This window comes from Schistosoma mansoni (genome assembly GCF_000237925.1).
Source record: "Schistosoma mansoni, WGS project CABG00000000 data, supercontig 0267, strain Puerto Rico, whole genome shotgun sequence".
In the NCBI taxonomy this organism is placed as follows: Eukaryota; Metazoa; Platyhelminthes; class Trematoda; order Strigeidida; family Schistosomatidae; genus Schistosoma; species Schistosoma mansoni.
In genome coordinates this window covers 45,782-73,624 of record NW_017386130.1, presented here as the reverse complement: position 1 = coordinate 73,624, position 27,843 = coordinate 45,782, and the positions used below count along the sequence as shown (strand labels likewise).

At 32.0% G+C, this 27,843-nt stretch overlaps 1 protein-coding gene across 1 annotated transcript in view; it reads right to left on the bottom strand.

Annotated features, from left to right (window-relative positions):
• The window catches only part of Smp_169540 (heterogeneous nuclear ribonucleoprotein-related), a gene marked incomplete at both ends in the record, with an annotated part of 31,636 nt that extends 7,012 nt beyond the window's left edge, over positions 1-24,624 (bottom strand). Inside the window, 9 exons of the mRNA XM_018790698.1 lie at positions 198-422; positions 1,553-1,731; positions 6,206-6,340; positions 8,120-8,406; positions 10,446-10,500; positions 18,709-19,038; positions 20,955-21,318; positions 22,639-22,950; positions 24,595-24,624. Coding sequence (XP_018647393.1) covers positions 198-422; positions 1,553-1,731; positions 6,206-6,340; positions 8,120-8,406; positions 10,446-10,500; positions 18,709-19,038; positions 20,955-21,318; positions 22,639-22,950; positions 24,595-24,624 — 1,917 coding nt within the window. The remainder of the gene's footprint in view (positions 1-197; positions 423-1,552; positions 1,732-6,205; positions 6,341-8,119; positions 8,407-10,445; positions 10,501-18,708; positions 19,039-20,954; positions 21,319-22,638; positions 22,951-24,594) is intronic.
• Between the last annotated feature and the right edge of the window lie 3,219 nt (positions 24,625-27,843).

The following is a 27,843-nucleotide window of genomic DNA, read 5'->3' as shown; positions in this document are numbered from 1 at the left end:
TTGAAATGATTTGACGAATCTGTAGGTAGAATATTTGTCACTGAATTATTCATATTTGTATTCGATAGAACTCTTTGAAAGTATGAATTTCCATTTTGTGATATATTTGGTGCTAAACTAAATGATAAATTTTGTTGTTGTGATGGTGGTTGGTATTGTGATATGTCGTTTATAAATGAAGTATTTGAGTTGATTACTGAAATTAGATGTGGAGAATATGTAAATTCTGGAATAGTTGATGGATTAGACAGTAATTTCAAATTGTAATCTGAATAAATTAAATTATTATTGGTTTCAGTGAAATGTGGCATGTAAACACTACTATTATTTGCAGTAAATACAGAATTATTACATTCTGTTAAATGATTATTCCAACAATGAATTTGTTCTTCACAAGTTGAACTTAAAATACTATTCATCACCTGTAAAATGAGAGAGAGAGAGAGAAAACAACCATGGAAACATTTAACAAGTTTGAGAAAAGTCTCATTATCTGATCGTTCAATCTATCAAATGTGGATAAGATTAACTGGTTATCACAGCCAAGTTTTAGAAATACATAAAACTGTAAATAGTATTACCATAGATTTATAACAATTTAAAAAAAATGTTATATGATTTGTTGCATAGTATCTACAGTTTAATAATAATACAATTTATGCTATAGACGTTTTCTACTATTTTAGACCCATCAAATAGTTACACTAACATTTATATTCATCTTACCACGGAATCAACAAACTGGAAAATATGAATTTTAAAATCTAATTACATTCACTGTACCGAAGTTATAGCGCTGGTTATTTAGGGCGATTCTATCTTAAGTCTATCAGGTTGAAAAATTAACTTACTATTTAATTCATGCTATGATAATTCCTATTCATGTAAGTTCAGTGATGAATACTACGTTAGTTTCTCAGGAATGATCTTCAATATTCAAAAGAAATTATACATTGAATGTAACTATTTCGTACTCATGTTGAAGACGAGAGAGCACGTAACAATTAGGTCATCCTAGTTCGAGTTTCTACAGTACTATACGGTTGCGACCAAATAAGGAATCGGGAATATAATTCTCAACATCAGCAATGAATAACTGAAGGTGAAAATATGAACCATTCCAATCTCAATTATTACATGGTACTGTTATCGTTAAGCTTATTATGAATAAAGGAACTGTCAAAAACTGACTATCACTAAATAACTGTTCTGTTTTAAATTAAGGCTTTGTAATAACGCAGACCGATGACCTTAAGTCAGATTTGACCAAGGACCAGCGCTTTTTATCAATAAGTCAGTTAATCGGTATCTAACTGTTAATATATTTTTAAAAGTAGTCAACTTACGACACAGTATGATCTTCATCTACTGTCATAGATGTATACTATGTCACATTTCTCCCATTTCTCCTGAGTTTTTACGAGGTCCATCATGTCAGGCAGTGATATATGTATATATCTTACACAAGAGAAGCTACTACTTTTCAACTGATTATAATATTTCAATATAATTTCTAAGAATTATAAGAAATTTTATTAACGGTAATCATTACCTGATTGACTTCAGCTGGAGTCGATTTAAACAATTCAATATAACGACTACCAATATGTTGTTTATTATTTTCAAGTGCCTTTTCAGCTACAATTTTTGTCTCAAAGATGACAAAGGCATCACCAGTTGCCCGTCCATCAGGTTTATTAACAAAAAGAATCCCATTAGCATTAAATTGCACTGAACAATTTATGTTTGCAAAAAATGAAATCTATAAATTTGGTAAACAGACAAAAGAAATAATATTGCATATTACTTATTTTTGATTAGATTTAGGGTTTCTACGCAAATTGAAGATAATGTTTTCGACGGGAATCGAAAAAAGTCCTTTAAAAACCAGGAATTAGTGGACAATAATTTTGTTTTAGTCTGTGAAACACTTGAGTTGTGTGCAATCATAATATTAAACTGAGTTCTACTCAGAACTTCGAAAACGTTTTAGAATACACGATCCTAGTTTAATAATTTCAGTCAATGTATGGCAAAACGCGATCATTATGTAATGTCATCAGTGATATCTGTTTTACTTCCGAAGTTACTAAACTTGTCATGACTTCTAACTCGTGGACACCCCTCGAAAAGAGTTAGTACTGCTCGCTCTAAATGTCAACGCGTTACTCATTTGCGAACGGAGTTCCAGAAAGAACATCACCTCTGGGGTTCACGCACATGCCATGGTCAAATTCCATCTCTTTTATGTAAACTTGTGTCATAATGGCTAAATAAAGGGATTCCGCACAGAATCCACATAAGCCGATCAAGGCTGATCATATTTCAGGTAAAAAAAACGACAATGGGGTAACTCAAACCATGAAAATGAAATTAAGAAGTTTAATAATTAGTGTTTTATTGATAATCAATTAAATAAAGCAACTTGCTATGCAGAATCCGACTAATTTTAAAGGATAAATATAAAACGCAATCCTTTAGTCTGATTCATCAGTTAGTTAATCTGACATGTTAGCATTTTGATTTATACATGCACCATGTGAAGTACATCTGCACATGCAATCAAGTGTTTTCTGATGATGACATGCATTTAAATTTTCATAAAGTTAATGATGTTGAAACACAAGCCTTATCATTCTCCAAGGATTTAAGCTGAAACTGAATCATTCAATTTGTTGCTTTTTGTCATATAATTTTACATTTAATGAAGTTGAATGGTGGCTACTAGCGGACTAATTAACTAAATATACAGACATCCCAGTTTTATTGTTGAAATTGAAATTGAAACCCGGTACCTAGTGCTTCAAATATTAACATTTGGACCCAGGTTTATCCAGCTGACAAGTTCCGAATAGGACAGAACACATGTCCTAATTTCCTCTCCTAGGCATAATCAAACCTTAATGTAAACTAAATGGTGATCCCAGGGTGGTTATAGATCTACAGGAAATGTTCAGCTGCATTCCTAAATATCAGCAACGGAAATTCGTAAACATTTACACGTAGATCTTCGTAACTATTTGTGAATTTCATTAGCATATATATTTATGATTTAATTACAGTGAATAAATTTAAAATTTTGTCATCGCTAACCTTGTAAGATATTCTTCAACCATCTGCAATTTTTTGGGTTATAATTTGATAACCATGTAAATCTCTCTCTATAATCATTAGATTTAGCCAGTGTAATTGGTTTTTGATTTCGAAATGCAAAATGGGTAGCGTTGATGATAAAAAGTAAAGCAATGAGGCTAATGAAGAGGCTGTTGTTCGAAAATTTCCAGGTACATGTTGGTAGGTGTAGACTACCTGGTTAGGATCCGCGAGATGATAGCAATCGATGGTTAGAGACCTTGAATGACATGGCTCAAAATCGTTTGCAGTGGCGCAGGTGTATCCACTCTTTGTGTTCTCCCAAATTCTAATCTTCTGAATTCTCCATGTCTCTAGCTTTTTCTCTTTCCAAATTTCACTGGATTATACTTCTTCAATAACATCTTCAAACCCTAATTTTTCACGCTAATGCTTATACTCTTACTACTACTCTTTCTACCATTATGGGATTTGAATAGACAACTGCATCTCTGTGTTAATGTGGCATGGCAACTCGAACTGATGTACGTATGTACGAAGTTCTACTTTGTGACTGAATGACTGACTGAATATATTTTTACAAATGGTAAGTGTTTAGGAATGCATAAGACTGTCACGCAGCTTCTCAGTCTGAGACGTCATCAATGAGCTGGGCTCTCTGCAACTGACTTCCTCCGATACTGAAATATTTACGTTTGATTTATCTCCGAGTAGTGACAAATATCATGTTTGTCAAGTCGTTTGGATAAAATTTGGTAATACCTAAAGTGTTTGACAAACACTATATTGATCACTGGATCAATCGTCTGAAAATATGTCAGTAGAAGAGGAGGTCAGTCACAAAGTGTATAGCTTAATATATTTCGAATTGTCTCATGGTGCATTTATTTACCAAGTAGTTTTATGTGAAAACACAGAAATATCATTCTATTAAGAAGTCAGATAAATTAAAAAAACCACAATCAAAAATATACAACGGCGAAAGATGGAATAAAATGGAAAGAATAAGTTGTCATGCCACCACCCTCTGTTATTAAACTGGATTACCAGAATAAAATCATGGCAAATTCAAAATGAGAATAATATGGTTTTTGAAAATACAAATAAATTCTCCAATAAGTAAGGGATTAACGAACTCAAGGATTGAAAACCTGGAAGCTCTGGACGGCCGTTTCGCTCTAGTGTGGGACTTCTCGGCAGCGAGCATCAACTTCGAAAATACTACAATCTCCATAAATTCCCAAAATTGATAAACTCAGTGATGATTAAATACATTATATTTTCACAGATTAATACCAGCTTTTCATTGCTTATTCTAAATAAATATTATTTACGATAAATCTTGTGCTCATTACAGAAAATTATCGTCGTTTTACAGTATCTACTTACATATTTTCTTGTCTTTGCTGTCGAAGTTCCTATCCCAGAAAACTACCACCGATATAAATGAAAACTAGAGAGAGTATTCAACATTATATCGAAAAGTCAGAATGCGTGGCGTTATAATGACATAGTTATTGTAGGAACTTGACATCTTAATTTTACTAAGTTTGGATAATAGCTAATGGTGGAATTTAGGGAGCAAGTTTAATCCTATTTAAGACTCGTTATTTGGATACATTTGGTTCCTATTGTTGTTGTTTTTCACACCTGATATTCAAACACAGCAGCGTTCACTTCAAATGATAACGCGTTATTTACCGAGCTACTCAGTCCAAATTACTGATAGATTGTCTGGTGGGCATGAGTTTTATCTGTAAAGGAAAGTACAATTCTCTGTAAATTGATATCTTAGCATTACAGTTGTTTATTGTCATATTAAAATGCCCCGTGTATTTTGTTCTGTCCTTAAAGAAATAGTATCATTTATGAAATATACACAAATTGTGGAAAAATAATGATTTCGAATGTGAGTGGTGTATGGCTCATTACAAAATTCCCTTTATGATTTATTGTTAAATGATAGTATGTGATCTAATTTAAATTGAAAATTGATCACTAAATTATTATTAATGACAAAAGGCATTTACAATCATTTTGTATTATTGTGTAATAAATGTCATTATGGATAGAATATGTTAAATTTTTGTTTAAATTATACGCAATAAAAATTACCTAACGAAACATCGAGGATATTCAATAGTGACCACAACCAGCTTTCATTTGAAGGTATATTCAATAATGTATTATATATATAATAATAATAATAAAATTTAACACCTCCGTTAACCCATAAATTATGCATTTCTGTCTGTTTGTTTGTAGTGTGCTGAACATTTTGAAAAACAGTTATTTTACTAATTTTCTACCAATAAACACACAATCACACAAATACAAATAGATATAAACCAATACGAACATACAGATATGTATATAACTGATTGTTTTCCATAACCTTTTTTGTTCGATTGATTTTCATTAAAACTGATTGACAAGTTAACTCGACCATGATAATATACAGTAATGTGTGTAAGAGAATACAATACAATCTGACCACCTGTTATTTCTTACCTTTGAGAAACAGTAGTGGTAATAATTACCATGGCGCTATATACCTCTTCATATATATATATATATATATATATATATATATATATATATCACTTCTTTATTCTCATTCATACAGACACACATTGATCCTTTTACCATGAAGTGATGGAGTCTAATGATTGTCTATTCGAAAGTTAGAAAAGAATATAAATACTTAATATGAACAATTTAAGTAATTTCTAAGTGTTCTTATTGACTACTATTAATATTTCAGTGTTTCTTATGCTAATATTAGTTGATTTCAGCATTGGCTTCGCAAGAAGTTCTGCTAAGAATACTTCATGAACTGGATACTTTTTGAAACATTTCTACCATCTGTTATGAAGGTATATAAACCAGTTTTCAGCCACTGATGACTTGGTATTAAGAGCATTGATGTGCCAAATATTTATCAGCAAAGAATCCTTTGTAGGATGATTATTAATATCAGGAGAAAAGCTTATTATCAGGTTATGCAGACAAAGAAATAAGTTTAAATGTCAAACTTATGAACTAACGACTAAACAGAGATCTAATCAAAAACGTATGATAACTTGTATCAGTTGAATGATTTCTAACGAACCAATCTTTATTAGTATACACAAAAATCTTACAATTTGTTCCGGTGTTGTTGTATAAGGTAAACCACGCATTCGAATCAATGTCTGATTAGGTGTTGTTAACTTTCCCAAAAAATTCATTGCCTCTTGAGATTCACCTATTAAGTTAAAAAAACAATCCTTCATGCGAAATAGAATAATAGGTAGTAGAATATTTAAATGTTGTTTCATAAAATTTTATATGAAGACAATTATTTTACTTCTAAATTTACATTTCACTCTTATCGGTATGTGTATTCTGATTATTTTTTCTTTCTACCAAACGATTCGGTTCTATAGTTGAAATTACAGGATGATCATAAATAGACTGAAGTTGAACTACAGGAAATATTGGATAGCTGTTTCGTTCTATTATGAGGCTCCTCAGCGGTGACTACGCAGAACCCCACCACAGGAGATCGAATCTAGGGCTTTCAAATCTTGTGGCTAGAACCTAATCGTTAGACAAATGAATCGGCAATAGACATTTTACACATTTGGTTTCAGTCAGCTCGCGATATTAGGTAACCATCTTCCAGTGCCATCGGTGAGTAAATACCTTGAACCCCACTGGTCATGGCTTCTCATTAGAAACTTTAGAATAGAATGGTAATGTATTTCACCTGTCTTCCAAATTTACTCTATAGCTTTGTGACTGTTTAAATTAACTGGAAAACACATATTTCTATGGATGATATTAGATCCAGTTTAAGCCAGTTACAGACAATCATTTATTTAAATGAATAACCTTACTTATCATTAATATAGTTTTACTTAGAACTTAAACCTTGAAAATCGGTTCCACAGACTTCGGGCATATTTTCTGAAGAGTTCTAATTATATGTGTGAATTATTAAGTAGTGAATATTATTGACATCATTAGGTAAATATTCATTGAAAACCAGGTAGCAGTAGAGTATCCAAAGATTATGGTCCTGATGCCCGGTAAGATTATAAGTGTACACTGCTGTGGAATCTCATGCAAATATGAACTATTACTACTTGATTTCCAATGATTGTCTAAGTAAGGTCAGTGCATGATGTTGACTGTAAGACTTGAAAATCTCCACAAACCTCTTAAATGATAAAAAGCTATCATAGTCCAGAGTCACATAAGTAATTAATACAAATTAATTAATACAAACCTTTTTGTCTTCATCGAATGATGCTAACTATGAAACTGATGAAAATATAGGAACACTCAACACTGCTCGGGACTCTCTGACAGTAAATACCTTTTTATAAGTTTAATTAACTTTGCATTTTAAAACAGGGAATTAATGTGGTTTACATATATTATGTGGCATTTTTTCACGGTTTAATAAGACGCCAGAAATGACTAAAACAAGGAAACCCTGCCTAAACCCCTTCTTGGGTTACTATCGGTCCTTAAGCCAGGTAAATAAGGGAGGTTGGACATAAGATTAGCATCCCCACCTCGTAGGACAAAAACGTCGTTAAAAAATGTTAAGTAAAAAAATAACTTATGACATTTAACCTCTGTTTTGAGAGTTGAAGAGTCTTAATACAGATGAGCTACGACATCTCATTGTAAAACTTGAAATTCTTCAAATTCTGTGAGACGGGTGCCCCTTCTGACAACTAAAGCGATAATTAATATAGGTACAGCGAATGTTCAGAAAATGTAAGCGACCGAGTGGGTCATTAAAATATCAGGTGAAATAAGTGAATATTGTATAAATCTTCCTAGAATAAGTGAAGCAATTGACGACAACTAGGAAGAACTGTTTAGGACAGAGTTGGTTAGATATTTCTGGTTAGCGGCTTATGTTCCAAGAAGGTTAATAAGCGTAAGAAACCGATTGGCCAGAACAATATATGGAGGGAATGTTAAAAATAATTAAAACAGTATCATAATTTCATTATCTCTAACTAACCTCCAGCTATCGAAATGAAATCAGAACCAGTTGCAGCATAAACTTCAATATATCGTTTACCAACATGATGTTTATGTTTTCTTAAAGCTAAACTTTGTTGTTCTGCATCTGCGAATTGTATTAGTGCTTCACCATTTCTACGTCCAATCTTACTCAATACTAATGATATACCACCTTTAGCAATATTTATACCACTGAAAAACTGAAATATTTCCAAATCTGTAGCTTGCCATGGTAGTCCACGAGCTCGAACAACAACATTGTCATTGATTGTGTCGGTTTTAGATCTTTAAGGGATTTTTGTTTAAAAAAGTAATGGTAATCTGAAGAAAATATGAAATTTTTTTCCTAATTGAAAATAAGATTAATTACCAACTTGAAATATCAATATGGTTGTAAGTACTTTTTACCTATATGCGTGGAAACTCGGTGTATCTATTATGATTATTCTTATTTTTATGATTATCACTATTAATAGCCTCATCCAATATCATGTTTTTGGTACAATATAGAATTCTCAGCACAAAGTATTTCAGCAAGCTTATTTTACAAAACAAAAGGAAAACTGAATACATATATACATAAATTTAGTTAATAAAGTACCTGAAATCAGACGATATATTTTTCGGATTTAAATCTGTTCACCTTTTTAATTTGAAACATGTTTAAGAATACAAGTCATCGACTAGCTCAGCTTTAACGACCTTTTTGCTACATGATATATCTACTAGATAAGGTATTGTAGAGCTTTTATATCCTTGCCTACGTTCATGGATTCTAATGTATTGACGTCTCGTTTTATCAGAGGATATACGAGGAGAAAGATATGAATGAACTGGATGGTTAGTATATGATAGGATGACACCTGCCAGGAGTTTATGAGATCTTAGATGTCTATCCAACAATGAACTTAAGAAATTCACCACACCCTGCTAACTGCCTTCAGCACTTTCCGCAATACAGTAATGTCTTTTCTCGAAATCCCGAGAAAGCGTAATGAAGAACATTAAGGAATTATGTGTAATATGCAATAATTAACAAGTCCTAAGGGTAAATATCGAGTAATACCATATGCACACAGCTTCTTTATATGGTATATCATTGAAAAAACTTTCTATGACAACAACAAAACATGAGAAGACCAAAAGAGACCAAACAAAAAACTTACATCAAGATAAATGACCTTTGATACTGTTTTTATTACAGAATCTCAAGTAGTACAAGCTTCATGGGATTACAACAGCTTGTTTAGATGCTGTTCATGTTTCAGGCTAAAGTTAACAGTTTAAAATTTTGAAGGACCAAGTATAAGACCATTAACAACAGACCTTCGTTCAGTAAGAGACAAGAACTGATTCATTTCAAGGGGTTGTGAAGAGGTAGGAATCGGCATACATACCGTGAGATCATTGTTTATTGCTCAACTTCAACAAGGTAAGTTATTTTAAGTATGAATTCAAAATTGTCACTGAAGAAATATATTCTACACCAACAACCATGATGATGTGATTTAAGTTTATATGTAGTTTTTTTCTAAACAAACTTCAAACCTATGGGATATAGTTTGATCGGAACAGTTTTTATAAAGGTTTGATGCACTATTTTCTTTTATCGATGGAGACAGATTTAATTATGTTCATTAATTTTCTGATTTTAAATAATAGTACTATTGGTAAGTTGTATTATCAATGTCTGACACAAAACGTGTGAAATTTGATGTCATTTTAGGAAATAATTTATCTGAACAAATACAAATTTACACAAATGTGGTTTATATTACATAAGAAATTTTAGAAATCAGTGAACGCTAAGTAATCATTTAAAAATTCTCAGGATCTCATATCGTTGACAGCATTGAGCTCAGGATTTGCAGGTCTCATTCGCATCATGATTCAGAATAGGATAATGCTTACTTATAGTAATTCAACCATCCTTCTAACTGTCTCTTTGGTGGGAAACCACCTCTTACTCCATCTGGCTAGTTCTACAGTTTGCAACTGTTTGGTGATCATATTTTCCAACGATTAATTGAGATCAGATCGTGATGTAAATAATCATTTAATTAGATGGATCATTGTGATTACACACCATTGTTTACACCATAAACTCATATCTATAACCATTAAAATAAAGTCAGTGGTTATATATACAATTTAAAACAAGAATCTCTTACGCTCATAACAATAGATTAGTATGGTAATGAGGACTGACAAATTACTTCATGAGAATATCTAGCTTGACGATTTATATAAACTCTTTATCATGAAATATTTCATCAATAAATCTCAACATCGTTTTTACATATTCAGAAATGCTATACACTTACATTATAGCTGGATAATATTCACGATTAACTGTTTCGAATTCTGTCCATTCCATTCCTGTAAAAAGATAAGAACGGATAGTTTTTTTATTAGAATAATTCATTAGACTTTCTGAATTCTTCCATTCGGCTGCTTACAATTTCGAAACAATAATATTGATCATACTACATAATTTATATGAGAAAAAGTTTTAATTTAAATTAAGTTTAACGTGCAGTTATAGATTGATAAACGACATTAACAGTGGAAGACTTAAGAAACATTGTTCAAAAGACTGACTATTCGTAACTTAATAATCTATGAATATTCTAACAAAGAATTGTGACAAACTTGGTAACACAATTTTTACAAATCGAAGATTTATGCCATAATTTGTATAGTGCCTAAAGAAAATTAACTAGCTAAGCAAAGCTTTGTGAGCCATAGTTGTGACAATAATTATAATAAGATTATTTTTACTGAAATCATGAACCAACCAGTGTAAGACTTCCGTTGAAAATCCCGGAGGCATTAGACTTCTGTTCGTCCCAGCGTCGGACTCCTCAGTAGTGTTCAGTCATGATCTCGCACCGGAAATGGAAACTCAGGACCTTCAGTCTCACGAAAACGTTTAACATTTAGACGACTGATACGACATGCAACGGGTTCGAGTCACGCCTGCTGGATTATAGGTGAGTACTGATGAAGAGTCTCATACTAGGATAAAACGGTCGCCAAGTGTTTTCAGGTTTTCATTGATGATCTAACTTTGATCAGCACATGGTCTCAATAGAAGCTCAACACTCTCCACAACCCTACACTGATAATTAGATAAGCTACTATGTAAATGCATTATTCTTACTCAATAACGTTAACTAGACCGTATTAATGATCTTGTGGAGAACTGATGCTTAGTCTCAAATGAGAACACCTTATCACCCAGTGTCTACATTCAGGGGTTTCACTATATAGTCATTTTCACCCCACAAAACTTGATTGTTTGATTGGAAACAAGATAATAAGTAAACATTTCAACATGGTTGAGAGGGCTCAATTAATAATAAGAATTAGATCATTCGATGTTCCTGACTGCAGCAGTCATCGATTAGTGTATGAAGGTGAACCAATTGCTCTCAACCGGAACATTTTGGTTGAGTTAACATTTCAAAAACAAACCTTGCTTATTGCTAAAATAATAAATTTCTTTAGGATTGGATTATGCCTATAAATGTGTACTTAATCTTAGTTTCATATAGCCGAAAATGTTAACCAGAACATTTTACTTACGTACGCCTGTTACCCCTCAAGGAGGAGCAAAGGCCGCCTACCAGCACTCTCCATCCAACTCTGTTCTGAGCAATCCTTTACACTTCTCCCCAGTTGCTATCCATCATTTTCATACCTGTCTACATGTCATGACGTAGTATGTTTTTTAGCCTACTTCTTTTCCACTCCCCTTCAGGATTCCAAGTAAATGCTTGCCTCGTGATGCAGTTTGGTGATTTCTTCAATGTATGTCCTATCCACTTCCAAAGTATTTTCCTAATTTCCTCTTCATCTGGAAGCTTTCTTGTCCTCTCCCACTGTAGACTTTTGCTGATGGTATTCGGTCAATGGACATTCAGCATCTTACGTAAACAGTTGTTTATAAATGCTTGTACCGCTTTGATGATGGTTGTAGTAGTTCTCCATGACTTTGATATTGGTTGACAATTACTTTGAGTTCCATATATTCTTTAACTGTAGAAATGCGGTCCTCGCTTTGTCAATCCTTGTTTTTATGTCTGCATCAGATCCTCTTTGCTCATCAATGATGCTTCCTAGGTACGTGAAAGATTCGACATATTCCAGAGTTCCTCCATTAAGTGTGATTAGCTTGGCGCTGTCCGTGTTGTATTTGAGAATCTTGCTTTTACATTTGTGTATTTTGAGATCTATTAATGCAGAGGCTGCTGCTACATTAATTGTCTTCATCTGTATTTGTTCGTGTGTATGAGGTAGAAGAGCCAGGTCATCTACGAAGTCAATTGTATTCCGTAAATTCCCTCCGACATAGAATTCTTCATAATCCAGTGAACCACCAAAAGAAAGAGCAAGAGAGAGAAAGTAAGCGAACTTGTCTGACCCCTGCACTGCATTCCATCGTACGAATTCCGGATAATGTAGACAATCTTCTCAGGAAATCCGTAGAGTCCATAATCTTCTCCTCTCCACACTGCCAAACGTCCTAACATAGTCAAGAAAGTTGACGTGTTGTGACGCGTCCCACTCAACTGATTGTTCAACAATGATCCGTAGTGTCGCAATTCGGTCTGTGCATGACCGATCCTCACGGAATTCAGTCTGTTGAACTCAAAGCTGGACGTCTACTGAATCCTTCATCTGGTTCAGCAACACTCTGTTGAAAACCTTTCCTAGTACTGATAGTAATGTGATGTCTATGTAGTTCTCACATTCGCTCAGATCTCCTTTCTGCTGTATCTTGATGAGGTGTCCTTCTTTCCAGTTTGTCAGTGGCACTTGTTCTCCCTTCCAAATCTTCCTGAACAGAACGTAGAGCATGTTTGCAGTTGCTTCTATGTCTGACTTCAGTACTTCAGGTGGTATATTGTCGGGTCCTGCTGCTTTTCCACTCTTCATTTTTCCGATGGCCATCCTGATTTCTTCGATCGTTGGTAGAGTAGTGACATCTATAAGAAGATATGTGTATGTGTTGATCCGATGTCTGGTGGATTCAATGGAGCTGGTCTATTCCTCAGAGTGTTCCACCATCTGTTCCCCTGTTCTCAAATCTCAGTGACTGACGTACCTTCTTTATCTTCGACTGGTCTCTCTGGTTTACTATGATTCCCCACTAGCTAATTCGTTGCATCGTATGGTTTTCTCATATTTCCTTCTGTTGCAGAGTTTTCTGCTGTTGCTGCTTAGTCTTCCATGCATTTCTACTTGTCAGCCCTAATGCTCTTCTTCACTTGCTTGTTTGCTTCTGTTTATTCGACCTGACACTCGGCGCTCTCTTCTCTTGTTCGACTGTTGTTAATTCTTGTATTCTTGTTTTTTCTTTCTTGAATCCCCCCCAGGGTGTCAATAGAAATCCACTCCTTATTATGATGCTTCTTGTGGCCCAGAACCACCTGACATGTTGAAGTTAGTGCTTCTTCGATCTTTTTCCAGTGGTCCTACATTGTAGTGTCTTCTTTCTCCAGTAAATCCCGTAAGGCTTGGAACATGTTGTTGATGGCTACCTTGAATTTATTGAGTTTGTGATTATCTCGAAGTAAGGTTGTAATGAATCTTTACAATGCTGTTTCCCCAGTTGTCCATAACTTTTTTAGCTCCAGTTTCATATTAGCCACAACCAGGTGATGATCTGAAGCTATCTAAGCTCTTTCTCGGTCCTCACATCTTCCGTTGTACTTCTGAATTTTTCAGTGATGTAAATATGATCTATCTGGTTCTCTGTAGTGTGATCCGGTGAGACCCATGTAGCTTTGTGTATGCGTTCGTGAGGGAATATTGTACCCCCTATAACCAATTCGTTGAATGCACATGGGTTTGCAAATCTCTCGCCATTCTCATTCCTTTCTCTAAGTCCATGTCGTCTCATGATATCTTCATTCTCAGTGTTGTTCATTCCGGCTTTGGTGTTCAAGTCTCTCATCAGGATAGTCAGGTCCTTTCTTTGGCACTTTGCTATGATTGATTGCAGCCTCTCGTAAAACTGTCATTTGTGAGTGCATAACATTGGATATTACTTATTATGATTCCCTTCTTCTTTGTTTTTAAAGATGCTATGATGATCATGGATCCATGAAATTTCCATCCTATAAGTGCGTTTCGTGCTTCTTTGGACAACATTAGAGAAACACCCTGAGTGTGTGGAGCATTTTTCTCTTAGTGGCCGGAGTACAGCAGCATCTCTCTCATATTTAGCCTTTGCTGTCCAACTTGGGTCCAATGGGTTTCGCTGATTCCGAGTATTGCCAATTTGTATCTCTTCATTTTCGTTGCAGTTTGACTGATCCTCCCGGTCTCTCACACTGTCTGGACGTTCCATATACCTGTATTAGTTGTTGTTAGAAGGAGCATCATTCTCTTAACTTTCGAAGAATCTTGGCTTTAATGCTGAAGTTTCATAATTCTTCCTCTAATTCTCAGGGCAGATTTTAAGTGGCTTCATTTGTTTAGTCTGGCTGTCGTTTTTTCGCAAGATTTTTTTCGTACGTGATGTAGTTTTCGACCCCACACCCAACCGTCATCCTTTATCCTGGCTTGGGACTGACATCAACTCTAGAAGAGCTACAGGCTTAGTTGTTAAACAGAAAAAAGGAACCTAATCATTGAAACCAATCAAACTGGAGATATTTAAGTACATAAAAATAGTTCTTTCTTCATAGTACGTGAGAAATCTAATGCAGACATATTTATCAATCAACAAAGTTGTCTAAATTCATTTTGGATGTAAATTCTATACTACTGTTAAGTAGTTTAGGATAAGTAATCAGTCGCAAAATGATATTTATACTGGTCTCTGTGATTGAATAATATCAGCATAAAATCATTAAAAATCATTCAAGTAATACCTATGAAAAATATTTTGATTTTGATGACATTAAGAGCTTATGAATTAAGAACACTGATATTGTATACATTAGTGTATTTCTATAACCGATAATACATATATAACATAAAATATTACTACGTGATTAGTATCTGAATAAGAGTTGTAATTCGTTTTTACTCTGATAATTGATATATATTTGTACAGAAAAATGAAGTTAAGCGACAACTACAATAGAATGAAAAAAGGTCGTGCACTCCACATTTATATAAACATTTGACAGAATTTTTATGACTCAATTGAAGTAGTCAGTCAAAGTTTATAGTTCAGTTAAATGAGTACTGGGTCAATATTCCAGAAAGTACTTGCTCCATTTCAATACCTTATTTATGTTTTTCTCATGAATGAATGAACAAAATCTACATGCGATTTTCGTGTGAATGCGAATATTAATGAGAGTTCACACATTTATACACTGAGATTTTAAAAGAACTAGAGAACACTAAAGAATAATTTCCTACAATCTAGTAATGACACTAAATAATTAGAGCGTAACAGGATATTTTAAAATTACCGGGTATAAATACTGGTACTACTTAAGATATGTAACTTCTTTTTGCCAATTGTTAGTAACCATTTACAGTCGAAAGGTTCTATCTTCTGTTGATGAATATTTTACTGTCGAATAAATTAAAATTACGTTTAAATATATTTTTAATCATTCCATAAATTCCATCTATCAAAAAATTCATTGCTATCATTTCGGTAAATATTCTCACACTACATTACTCACGATGAATCCTTAGACTAAAGTTTTCTATGTATTACTATGATTGGTTTATGTGCGTTGTCTAAGTGTGTAATGTTTGTTCATAATATAAATAATTGTGCTATAATACAGTTCATCATAGGAATTGATGCATTAAAATTTATTTAAAGTAGATGTCTATTCATAATAAATAACAATCGACATTAAACCTATTTATGTGATATTTTGTCTACTCTCACTTATATTCAGCATTCAAATGACTGTACGGTTAACAAAGACACAATACTGAACAACTTAAGGATTCATCATGAATTTGCTTTAACGAAAGCTCCTTATGTTTAAACAAATATTAAATATGTCAGCATTCGACTCATAGTTAAAGGTACGTTTAACTGAAGTTAAAATATTCTTCTCTATCCTTTCTAGTCAATTGACATAATACATTCAATGTAGCTGTATAATTTTTTTTTATTTATTCGTGAACTTCTAGTCTTCATTGTTTAATATATATACTATGACACTTGGTTTAACAGAAAAAATATTTATATAACTTGTGTGTATCTACAATTATTTGTTAAAATAGAACAATATAAAGCGAATAAGTAATTAGTTGCAAACATGTGTGCATACAGTAAGTAATTAAAAAAGACAAAATAAAAAAATACACTTGTCATTATTGAAAATAAATATTGACTGGTTTAAGTGAATCTCATCAATTGACATTCGTACCATATGTTTTGTTTTAATCTTTTGCCATTTTTCAAGTCTCTTAAAACTACAGTATGTACAGATGGAAGGCCTTCTTCATTTTTTTAATCTTTGTATTGACGATTTATTTTCCGTTTAAAATTAAAAATTGATCAAATGTAAAGAAATCTATCAGGCGTTATGAACATCTGTTATTTCAATGGAGAATAGTTCAGGAATTGTAGACTGACTATATATATATATATATATATATATAAACAATAGTTTGATCATAATACCTGTATTGCCTACAAACTGACAGATGGTAAACTGTGATGTAAGTGTTATGGAAGTTAATTTTATTTTACTAACTATGGTTAGTGTTAAAAATAAAACTCATAATTTTATCTAAGAATATATAAAATGTTTCTAATTGAAAATTGATTTATTTTTGCCACACATTTAACAGGCTTAAGTCTCCAAATGTTCGGGGTTATTATAAGTTTAAAAACGAGCTTTTGGTGATGTTTGTATAATTTCTACAAAGGTCAAAATAGAACTAGAGAGTAAAGGACCATGTTCACTAGTATGAAACATATCACTGAAATAAATTATAAGATTATATTTGCAAAGGTATGTACCCTTCCGCTGATGATTTTAGGAGCTGAAATTTTTCAGTCTCTTTTAATATATAGTTCATCTTGAGTAGATTGTCTTGATATTTATATTTAGTTCCATATTGGATAGTGGTTGAAAATAGAATCCAGGACGTGCGTTTCACCTTATTTGGGAGGGGATCGTCAAGCTAATCTGAATTTCACTGTTGACGTTCACATTCTTTCATCACAATTTACCTTAACATGGCTCTTAAACCTCTGTCTGATGTCCATTCTTGGAATTGTAGAAGCTTTCTATATGTGTGCAAAAATATTTACTTTATTTTTAAATCTCCGCTGATAATCCTCAATATATTAATTTAATACTCAAATTCCTTAGGTTGATTGACCAGTAGTCATCTGAAGCGGTTGTTGTTTAACCAATAGTATTTGATGATTACCGAGAGCTATGAAATGTCAATTTTAAAATCACTGGAATAATTAGCCAGTATTTATTGATTTACCCAAAGTGAAGAATATGATGAAGTAGTAATATACTTGATGGAAATGTAAATGGTTTGCTTCCAATTCAAAGGACAGACAGTAAAGTGTTACTCATATGGTCAGAATGTACTAACTTCAATCCCATTGTGGGTCTATAGAGGTGAATTACTTAACAGTCTCAAACTTGAATGAAACAACTGTTGACTAATTTTTTGTTTTCAGTGGCTTTTGGGTGTATCATTTTAACAACTATCTGTAAACTAAAAAGAATTTTTATTAACGACCTGCCTAAAATGTTTTAGTCAAAATTTCATCTGTGACTACCAAGGTTTGTAAATCATTCAGTTGTCATGATTACCTTACTCTGAGAAGTTATGAGATATAAAGAACCAGTTTTTTTCATATACTATTCAGTTGGATATATCATCTGTTTGGTTTCATTTTAGATAAGGACTGTCGTTTGACCGTGATTTTTTCAGTTGCTTAAATTGACTAGAAGCATCATCGTATGACTACACATTTAAATGTTTTACGAATTTATATCGTATAAAGTGAATGAACTATTTATAAACTGTATGAATGATATATGAAATGAGACATGCAACCATAATAATTTAGATAAAACAATATTATTTTGCATGAAAGTAATATTTACACTCCCTGGTGTTGTCGGAGTAAAAACGATAATTATTGTGACTTCGTCATAGCTGAAGGCCATCGGAAGGGATATGGATAAAGAACAACAATTACATTTAAATTTTCTAAATAATTACTCTATATTTATGACAGTAACTGTTTTCAAGAAAAGGTCCCATTAAACTGTCAAGAAAGATTAAACAGAACAAAAACTGTAGTAAAGGAATATTAGTGGTCAGTTTTATTCCAACTATCGTTATCGGTTTTAGTTAGAAAATATAGCGTGTTTCATTAAGTGTTTCGAATTTTAGGGGTTATAAACCTTAAATCTCTATTTTATTTTTATTTTTGCTAAGGGTCATGGTAAAATATCTCGACGTTGATATATTCAAAGTTTGCAAAATAAAACTTTTATGGCACTAACTTGGGTATTTATCCAAGAAAAAAATGTATAGATTGATAGAAAATTCTCAGCGGGTTCACTTCTGGTATATTTTTTAGTAAAAAGAGTAATGAGCTTTATATAAACTAACCATCTAATGTCATTTTCTGTATCACTTTTACTAATATTCGACAATGTTGAATAGGCCAATAACCTGGTTGACGTTTTAATCCAATCAACTTAGAATTGAACTGTTGGTAATCTTGATTTGATGTATGTGGTTCTTGTATTGTCGAAGAAATAAGATGATCTTGTGAAAGATTTGTAGTAGTAGCAATATTTCTTGGTAATTGTATTTCTGAATTACAATACTGATATTCATAATGATTATCAATCTTTTCAAGTTGAGATTTTAACAAGAATGATTCTTTATGTTGAATAGTTGAATAAGGTGGTGAATAATCATCGTCTATTTGTAAGTCTTTTTAATGAGCAGAAGAAAAACAGAAAGAAAAGAGAAATTATTTTGTTTGATCATGAGCAAGTCCACTGATTATACAAATGTGTATAAAGATAAATGATATTAGCCCGCAATTTCCATAAATGTTGATAGAATCTATTTGCAAATGTGATACTATGCATAAAAAGTGAATATTTAAACAAATGAAACATATATTGTATAGAGTAGGTGGATTATAGCTGACAGTCGAATACACAACTCTCATTAACTTTTTTAGGATTCGACAGTTAGATAAACCTCAACCACATTGTTAATTTTAACAGTAACTTTATACAGACATTTGGCAAAAATGAATAATCAGCATTCACTCACGAATATTGAAACACCGTGATAATTCAAACACTTTCTTATAATAATGTAAATAAGTTTTCTATTTTATTTGCCGAAAAGTATTTACAAAATTAAACAACCATGTCAGTTGTATAACAAAATGTTATTGAAAAATCATCGCTTCATAAGTAATCCCATGATATATTGATATGTGAACATTAGATTACATGCGTAAAACATTTTATAATTCATTTAAATGGTTTTCATCACCATCTGATATCTACAGTAAAAATCACTGTAAGCTGATAATTGTTTCTTTCTAGTGTCGAACTTGTCAACATAAAGTAGGTTCAATGTTACAAGGGACATTTGAGTTTCTGGATTTCGCAATACCATGATTTTCAGTAGTTCTTTATTAAGAGTCAGTTTGTATTGGATGCTCCTTCGTTGAACTATCTGAAATTCATTATAAAACCAGATAAATAATTCTCGATTGTATGTGCATAAATCTATCTCAGAGTTCAATCCCCGGCATTGTTACCTCACTATAAAACACCTTTTCAGTAATTCAATTTCAATCCATTTAGCCAAAATGTTCGACTGTATGCGATCAGTGTCAGTACATGAATTTTCAGTGTATTGAAATGAAGTTAAAATTGTTAATAAAGGCTTATTCGAAGATGAATAACTATTCTTAAATTTTAAATTGATATGGGATTTAAAAAATTTAAATCATTAACCGTATACAGTGGCTGTATTTAACATCCAAGACTATCTGTTTGAAAATTATGTATCTAACTGGATACATTTTCATTTTTTTTACATTTGTTTTAAACATGGTATATTGCATGATATACTCATATACTTCAATAAAAATACTTAGGACTTGCTAAGGTACCAAAAATTATGAGATATAAGCTGGAGCGTTATGGAGGTCTTATTAGTTCTTGATTTTGTCTACAAAGAAGAGTAAATTGACACTCATAATTTAGAAATATTTCGCTATGTAATAATGATTGAAGATGTTTAAGGCTGAAGATGAATAGCCAGTAAACACTATTAGAATACATTTTTTGAATAGTTAAGAACTGTGTAGTATATATGGTTCATTTATAGCCTTGTTGAAGCTACTCGAATACTTTTTGGCTCTATTTTGACGTGGAAATTGGTGGTTTTGATTTGTAGGGATTTACAAAATAAGTATTATGATATGCTAAGTGATACATTTGAACATTTTGCCAAGCTCGCTATTAGCTAATATGATTTCACCACTTTTTTTTACCTGCCCAACATATTTCTAAATGTTGAGCAGATTATTGAAAGTATGTTTGTTGTTTACACGTTTATTGTATTGAAAATTAGGTTTCAACTAGTAAACATCGTTGTTTCATTTCCATCCGACTTCATTGATCTCTCTTGGGCTTCACTTAGTAGATAAGATTGAAATAATCTGAATATATAACATTTGGATTATTTGGAAAAAAATTAGACACTTTTCTGTATATATATATATAATCTCTTTGAATAAACAATATATTTTCTTAAGTGTAAACATAAGTCTAATGAACAGAAAATACAAAAAGCTAATATACTTCACCATAACTTACATTCCATCATTTCATTAATTGTATTTGGGATAGTAGCAAGTTTATAGAATTTTGCAAAAGATTTTTTTATGTCAATAAATTGATAAAAATAAGGATAATTTGTAATGTCAATTGATTTTATGGTAGTTTCTGGATGAAGTGTTAAACGTAGGCCGTACGGTCCATCGACCAGCAAAATAAAACTTTTCAAATTTTCATCACATTCCATTTTCTCCGTAGTGGTACTATTAGTATTAATGGTAGTTCTAGAATTAGCAGTTGAGCAACAAAATGGAGAAGAATTCTGATCAAGATGTCTACCATTCACCGTGGAATGATCATTTTGGAAACAATACAGATTATTGTCTTGAATCCACTGGTTAAACTGTCATGGTAAGAAAGAATAATGAATTTTTGTTTAGTGAGAATGACAAATAAATTTTTGAGACAGGTTTGTAAAGACGGATTGCAATCCAAGTATTTTTAATATCAAAATATTGATAATTAAAAAATTATCAGTTTAGTGCTAAAAATGTATATTTATCTAACAACTTGAAATAAGATGTACTGCCGAAAAAAATCAGAACTGTTTTAACATGATGCTTATTGTGTGTTTCATTTTTCTTACAAAATTAAAGAGGCTTGAGTATTCGTGTTCAAAGACACACCCATTGGGATGATGAGTGAGTAAATACGGTCTCGAAAATCTTATTTCTAAAATTATTTAGATTCTGACAATCACCTTAAACCAACCAGCCTACTACAAATTAGAAAAAGATGTTTGGTTAACTATTCACAAAATTTCTGATGGAAGTTAATGCTTTTAACTAGTGTGGTAGAGTTATTCAAACACGAAACTATAGTACTAACACACTGTTTAAAAACCATATTCTGTCATTATAAGAAACAATAAAATACTTCCTAAAAACTGATAGAGGATTATTTGAGTGATAACAACAATGACTATAATTAAAAAATTAACCATCTAAAAAATTCGAAATTTCAGAAGTTTTAGATTTCTAACATTTATTTTTCAGAGGAACTTAGTGTCAGTAACTATTTTAGTGAAAGATAGCCTTAATTAGTAAAGGAGAAATAAGGCTCGGAGATATCCAAATGAAAATTTATAGTTAAAATTACTATTTTGAGACAATTTAATGGGTTGAATTCATTTTTTTTCAATATCATCAATATAACACTATGTTATGATTTACGATGTGGGTCAGGTGTTGCGGATCATCCCCCTGTAAACTGTGACAATTTGAGAAATCAGAATAGTGTCGTCAAAGAGAAAAGTTGTTTCACTGAACTGTTTGTATTTTATTTTATTAACTTATTTTCTAGGCAGTTATTTTTGATTGACAAATCTCTATGCTAATGACTAACCAGAACATTGGAATCAGTGTCTATCAAATTATGAGTCTCATTTCTGCTTACGAAAACTAACTACTTTAAAGTCCTTAATAATGACTACACTATTTTGCAAAGGATGTATGATGTTAAATGCTAAGTCATACTAAATTCTGAGTAAAATATTAAGGAACACCTGCTTACATAGGTTTCACCAAACTCATTCAAATAAGATAGATTAAATTTCTATATGTAAGTTTTTAGAATTTAGTTACCGATGCTAACACTAAAACATTCCTACTCATAAAATATCTGAAAAAAATGTTTTCAGTATTTTTTTTTATCTCAAACTTACGTCCTTTAAAGCCTTTTCAAGTAGTGGAGCTTCGGTTAGAATTTGAGTGTTTACTGAAGTCACTTTCTGGCACTCTTCAGTTGGTCCAATTATTTTCACACTATAATTTTCTCCATTAACATCAGATTGAATTATCCTATCTGTTATTGAACTGCCATTATTATCTTGTGGATAGATCTCGTCACTTTCTAACTTAACATACGGTTGTTTAATTTTTGACAGACTAAACTCTTTAGAATCATGATAGGTTATTTGACAAGGTTTAATAAACTGTTGAAATTCTGCACCACCTTGCTGAAAATCAAGCGAATTCTGTTGAAAATAAGTAATATAAATAATACTTTAAAAACATCTAATTTACAAATGATTTATTGTTCATATAGTGCCATCAATAATAGGATGAATCTATATAATTTCAGAGAATACTTGTTTAAAATTTTTTATTTAAATTATTAATTATTCTGTAGGTTTATCAATCAGTCAGTATGTAATAGGTAACAATGAACTTCAAGACAATTATATGTCAGTTCAGTTTTTTTCAGTCCTCGTGGGTACCATGAGAGAAATTTCAGATGGAGAGAAAACTGATAAAAAGCAAAACATCAATGATACTTGGAAGAGTGAAAATTTAAACAAACTCTTAAACAGTATACATAACATCGGGAATGAGATAGTATGAAGTGTGATTACAAATGAAGATTTAGAAGAAAATTAAGTATGAATATATTTACCATATGAATTGATTTTACACTACAGTGTTTAGGATCTTGATCCAGAGAACATGATTATCTGACCAACTCCAACCAAGGATTATGTATCTCTTAGTTTAATTTTAGCTAATATTTAGGTACAAGAGTGTGCTAAACGGATTTAAGAAATTTTATAGAATAACTGTCAGCTAGTAGTATTGCCATATTTGTTCGCAGATGGATAACTTAAGAAACTACATATTTAAAAATGTTCTCTTTATTTACTGACAATCATTGATGACATTGTTTGACATCGATAATCCTATTGTATGTTGAGTAAACGACAAATAATATTTTTTCTCATAATTGATTATCGATCATTTGATAATAAAATGATATAATTGAATTTGATTTATCCATTCAACTATCAGACCGTTTGAGAAATCTATAACGAATTTATTATCAGGATTTTTAACAGAAACAAGACATTTTGAAATTGCTCGAGTCAACAAGATGACAATGAAGATTATGGTCAAACGCTATCATGCAGCCATTGACGGGTAGCTTAAAAAAGTTAGTGAGAGGAGACTCTAAACTTAATTATCATTTTAACAAATATGACATATTTGAATTCTTCAATGAACTGATGTTTTCTGTTTGATCCATCGTCATAATTTATTCTGTATTGAATAATAGATAGTTCTGCATAAATAGTAAGTGATATAGATATTGTTTACTTTCAGTAAAACTTGGATCGGTTCGTGATCTCAGTAAAAATTCGCACTAGATATTAGTTGGTAATATGAATTCTTGAACCTTAAATAGGTCAACTTTTCTGGCTGCCGTACTAGAAGGTTTCATATTGATCGTTTGAAATAAACTGAGGCAGTATGACAATAGTTACAAGTCAGTGACTGACCATTATGAAAGTTGATGAAAAAGCCAGTAGAAATATATCCCTTAGTAATGTCAATATAAATCCCACTGACAATCACATCCATGTCAACAACAGTTGTCATTCCGTTGAAAGTTCAAATAGTCTTCTCTCTCTAATGTTTGCTGTTGTCTACCAAGATAGTAAAATTTCAATAACTGAAATATTCAGCTTGAAAGTATTCACTTCTAACAAAATCCTCCTTTACGGCTATAAATCTCAACTACTTCATATTTGGTCCACTTCTACAGTCTATCTATCTACCCAAAAATAGTATTTCAGACCCTCACTGTCTGAACTATAAGAGGACAATCTTTATTTATATCTATATACTTTTCTGGCTGCCGTACTAGGTGGTCTCATATTGATCGTTTGAAATAAACTGAGGCAGTATGACATTAGTTACAAGTCAGTGACTGGCCATAATGATATTCACGATATGCATACTTGTGTACATAGATTGCATTAGTCTTGACTTGTGTAGTTCATGTATATTGGTACATCCAAAGATCACACGTGTGGGTTAGTGCAAGGAATTATAAGCTGTTAAAATGTCTGCCCATGTCTAATAAAATCAGTGAACTAATCCTTTAGGTCGAAGATAATAGAAATATACGATAGCAAATAATACGGATAGGTGACTATCAATCCGTCCTGAGAGAGCGCTTATGTGTATTTCATGAAGTGTATGGACAAAATTCCTTGTGCCAGTGATATGCACATAATGCGTAAGAGACAGTCAGCTGTAGCAAATACGTTCGAAGGGAGCAGTAACCATCTATCCTCCTGGGTGGGTGAATATGCTTTCGTGTATGATATAGGATGCATCAGTGAAAACTTGTGTTACCGGTGTGCATGTAGGCTACACTTGCACCAAGTGCGGCACCCATGTGCTAAGATCCAGGGGTTCTAACGATTTCCCCACGAAATCACGTCCATACGGTGGGTTATTAAGCCTCGGAAAGCGGATTCTAATCCAGACAAACTAATCAGCTTTACCGAGTGAGGCTTGGCCAAACTTAGCATGGTTGGAACACCGCACCAATGGATATCCAATTAGAAATGTAAACCATGAAGGTTAAACTAAAAGTCTCCAGATTAAGCTATCCAAAGGAATGAAGCTTGACCAACCTTAAAAGGGCTGGAACACTGCACTTTACTGTATCGGCTTTAATTCAACGGTTTGCCGTTTTTACACGATTGTGTCACTGCTACTTATTATCACTTGCTTTTATTAATCATTTTAGGTATATCCCGTGTATTCACGCTGTTGTTAGCTCCTTTTTTCTCATGTTCTCATTTTCCAGATAGTCTAACATATACCATTACGAACATTCTTCCAGAACATATCCTCAGGATAGAAGTAAACGGCTGCATATTTATATCTCAATTGCCGACGAGATTACTCTTGAAGTAATTATAACCATCCGACCTCGTAGCTTATTACAGGTAGATTTTAAATTCGAAGTCAATATAAAATATTCCATAGTTATTCACAAGATTAATGAACTAGATTTTAAACCAACAGCTGATGACTGAATAATTGACCTAAGTAGTTAGTTTCATTAAGAACAGTTAAATGAAAAAAATTGTTCTGTTTATTAAAAATCAACTTGATAAATTCTTAGTTCTATCATACTTACATCATTTTGTTTTAATTGATAGATTTTCGCAGTCAATAACATAATTGGATATTCATCGGAACCTGTTTCATCATACTGTCGACCAGAGGTACAAATATCCAAAACCACTAAACAGTCTGGTCCGTTTAAACCATAATTAGTTGGCTGTGATAATGACTTGTTAGGAAGAGATGTTGATGAAGATCTGGCAAAAGTAGTAGAATTCGGGGATGATGATGTCGATGATGTTGGTAATGGTAACGGTGTTGTTGATGTTGAGATAGTACAAAATGGATAACCAGTTTGTTGAAAATTATATGACGATGGGCTTTCATGTGGCTGTGGATAATAATTCGCTAGAGGTATTTCAGTGTCAGCTACATCTTGACGTTCCTGTTTAGCTTTTTTAACTTGAGATAATGGATTGTTTAACATATTTTGATCATCTGAAGTTATCACTTCCATGTGTTCTTTTCTCAAATAATACAAATGGTCTTATGTATGTGACTTTCCTAGCGAATACTAATTATGAACTAATATAAACAATTATATATATATATATATATATATATATATATATATATATATATGAGGTGCTCACATTGGTATGTCTATACATGCCTATTTATTGTGCTCATAGGAACATGTGTAGTTGTGTCAATATAATAACTTCTTACTGAGAAAATTGGGCTAATTTCAGTAGTGAATACTTCACTCATAATTTGAATAACTAATATATGTAGAGAACGGAAGTGAACAGTTATTATTGTTAGTTAGATTTCAGCTGACTTTAATTTCTTTCCTAATTTGAACAAAAAAGCATGGAACGACCATGTAAATGCTACATGCATACAACAATTTGGTTGTTCAAAACTCGTATATAATATTTTGGTCAATAATATATTCATATAATTTGTTGAATGTATGCGTAACTGTATATACAGTGGTTGAGCATTCCTTCCCAATAGACAAATATACCTGTGTATATGTAAATATATATATATATATATAAGATTGGTCATTGAATGTATATTGACTGATAATTTTCTATTATAATGTGCTATGCGTTAAACTGATATGGGAAATCGATTTATACAAGGATTAGTAGAGTAATTGTAAAAGTTAGAGATTTTGTGTGTGATCAATGGTAGGAATAAACAGTAATAATAAGGTCAATGAACACCTTGATTAATAGTTATAAAAACTTTGTATAAAAGCTTATAACTACACTTAAAGTAATAATGATTTTTAAAAAAACGTATTCTCTTATACTTAAGACAAATCTTTGTTAATAAACAATTCTTGGTAAACATATTCATTATCTTAATGTATAATAGTTATTACAGGGAGAGGAATTTTAGATTAATTTTAACATTGAACAATGAAGATAAATATCACTTCAAATTAGTTTTTATCATATGCTCAAATCAAAACAGAGAACTGTGGAATATAATGATAAATAATTGATTATTTGGAATTTTTAAACGTGTATATCGTGTACAAGTGTATAATCGTGTATAAGTGAACGAATTTTAAGCTTTCCAAGTATACTGTTTTAAATAGTGAATTAAAAATAGAACATGTCATTTTGCAAAATTTCATTTGATGATGTAGTTGAAAAACTGTATCATTTATTATTCAGTTGATTGTGTAGATCACAGAATTGTGTTAAATTACCATTCATTTAATGGTAAACCAACTTCTCAATGAAAGTAGGATAGTTATCTTGTTTGGAGATTCCAAAAGCTTTCGTAGAGAATAGTGATGAATTTCATTATGACGTGAAATCATTCACAGTAATAGTGATATATATTTTCAGCTATAGCTATCAAAGAAACTAACTGAAGTGAATAGGTCCTAATCGGTTCACCTAATTCTACTGATGAGTTGGAAGAGTCGTCCCCATTTATTTATAACAAGTATGATTACACAGACTGAATCAGTTGAATAACGTCAAATG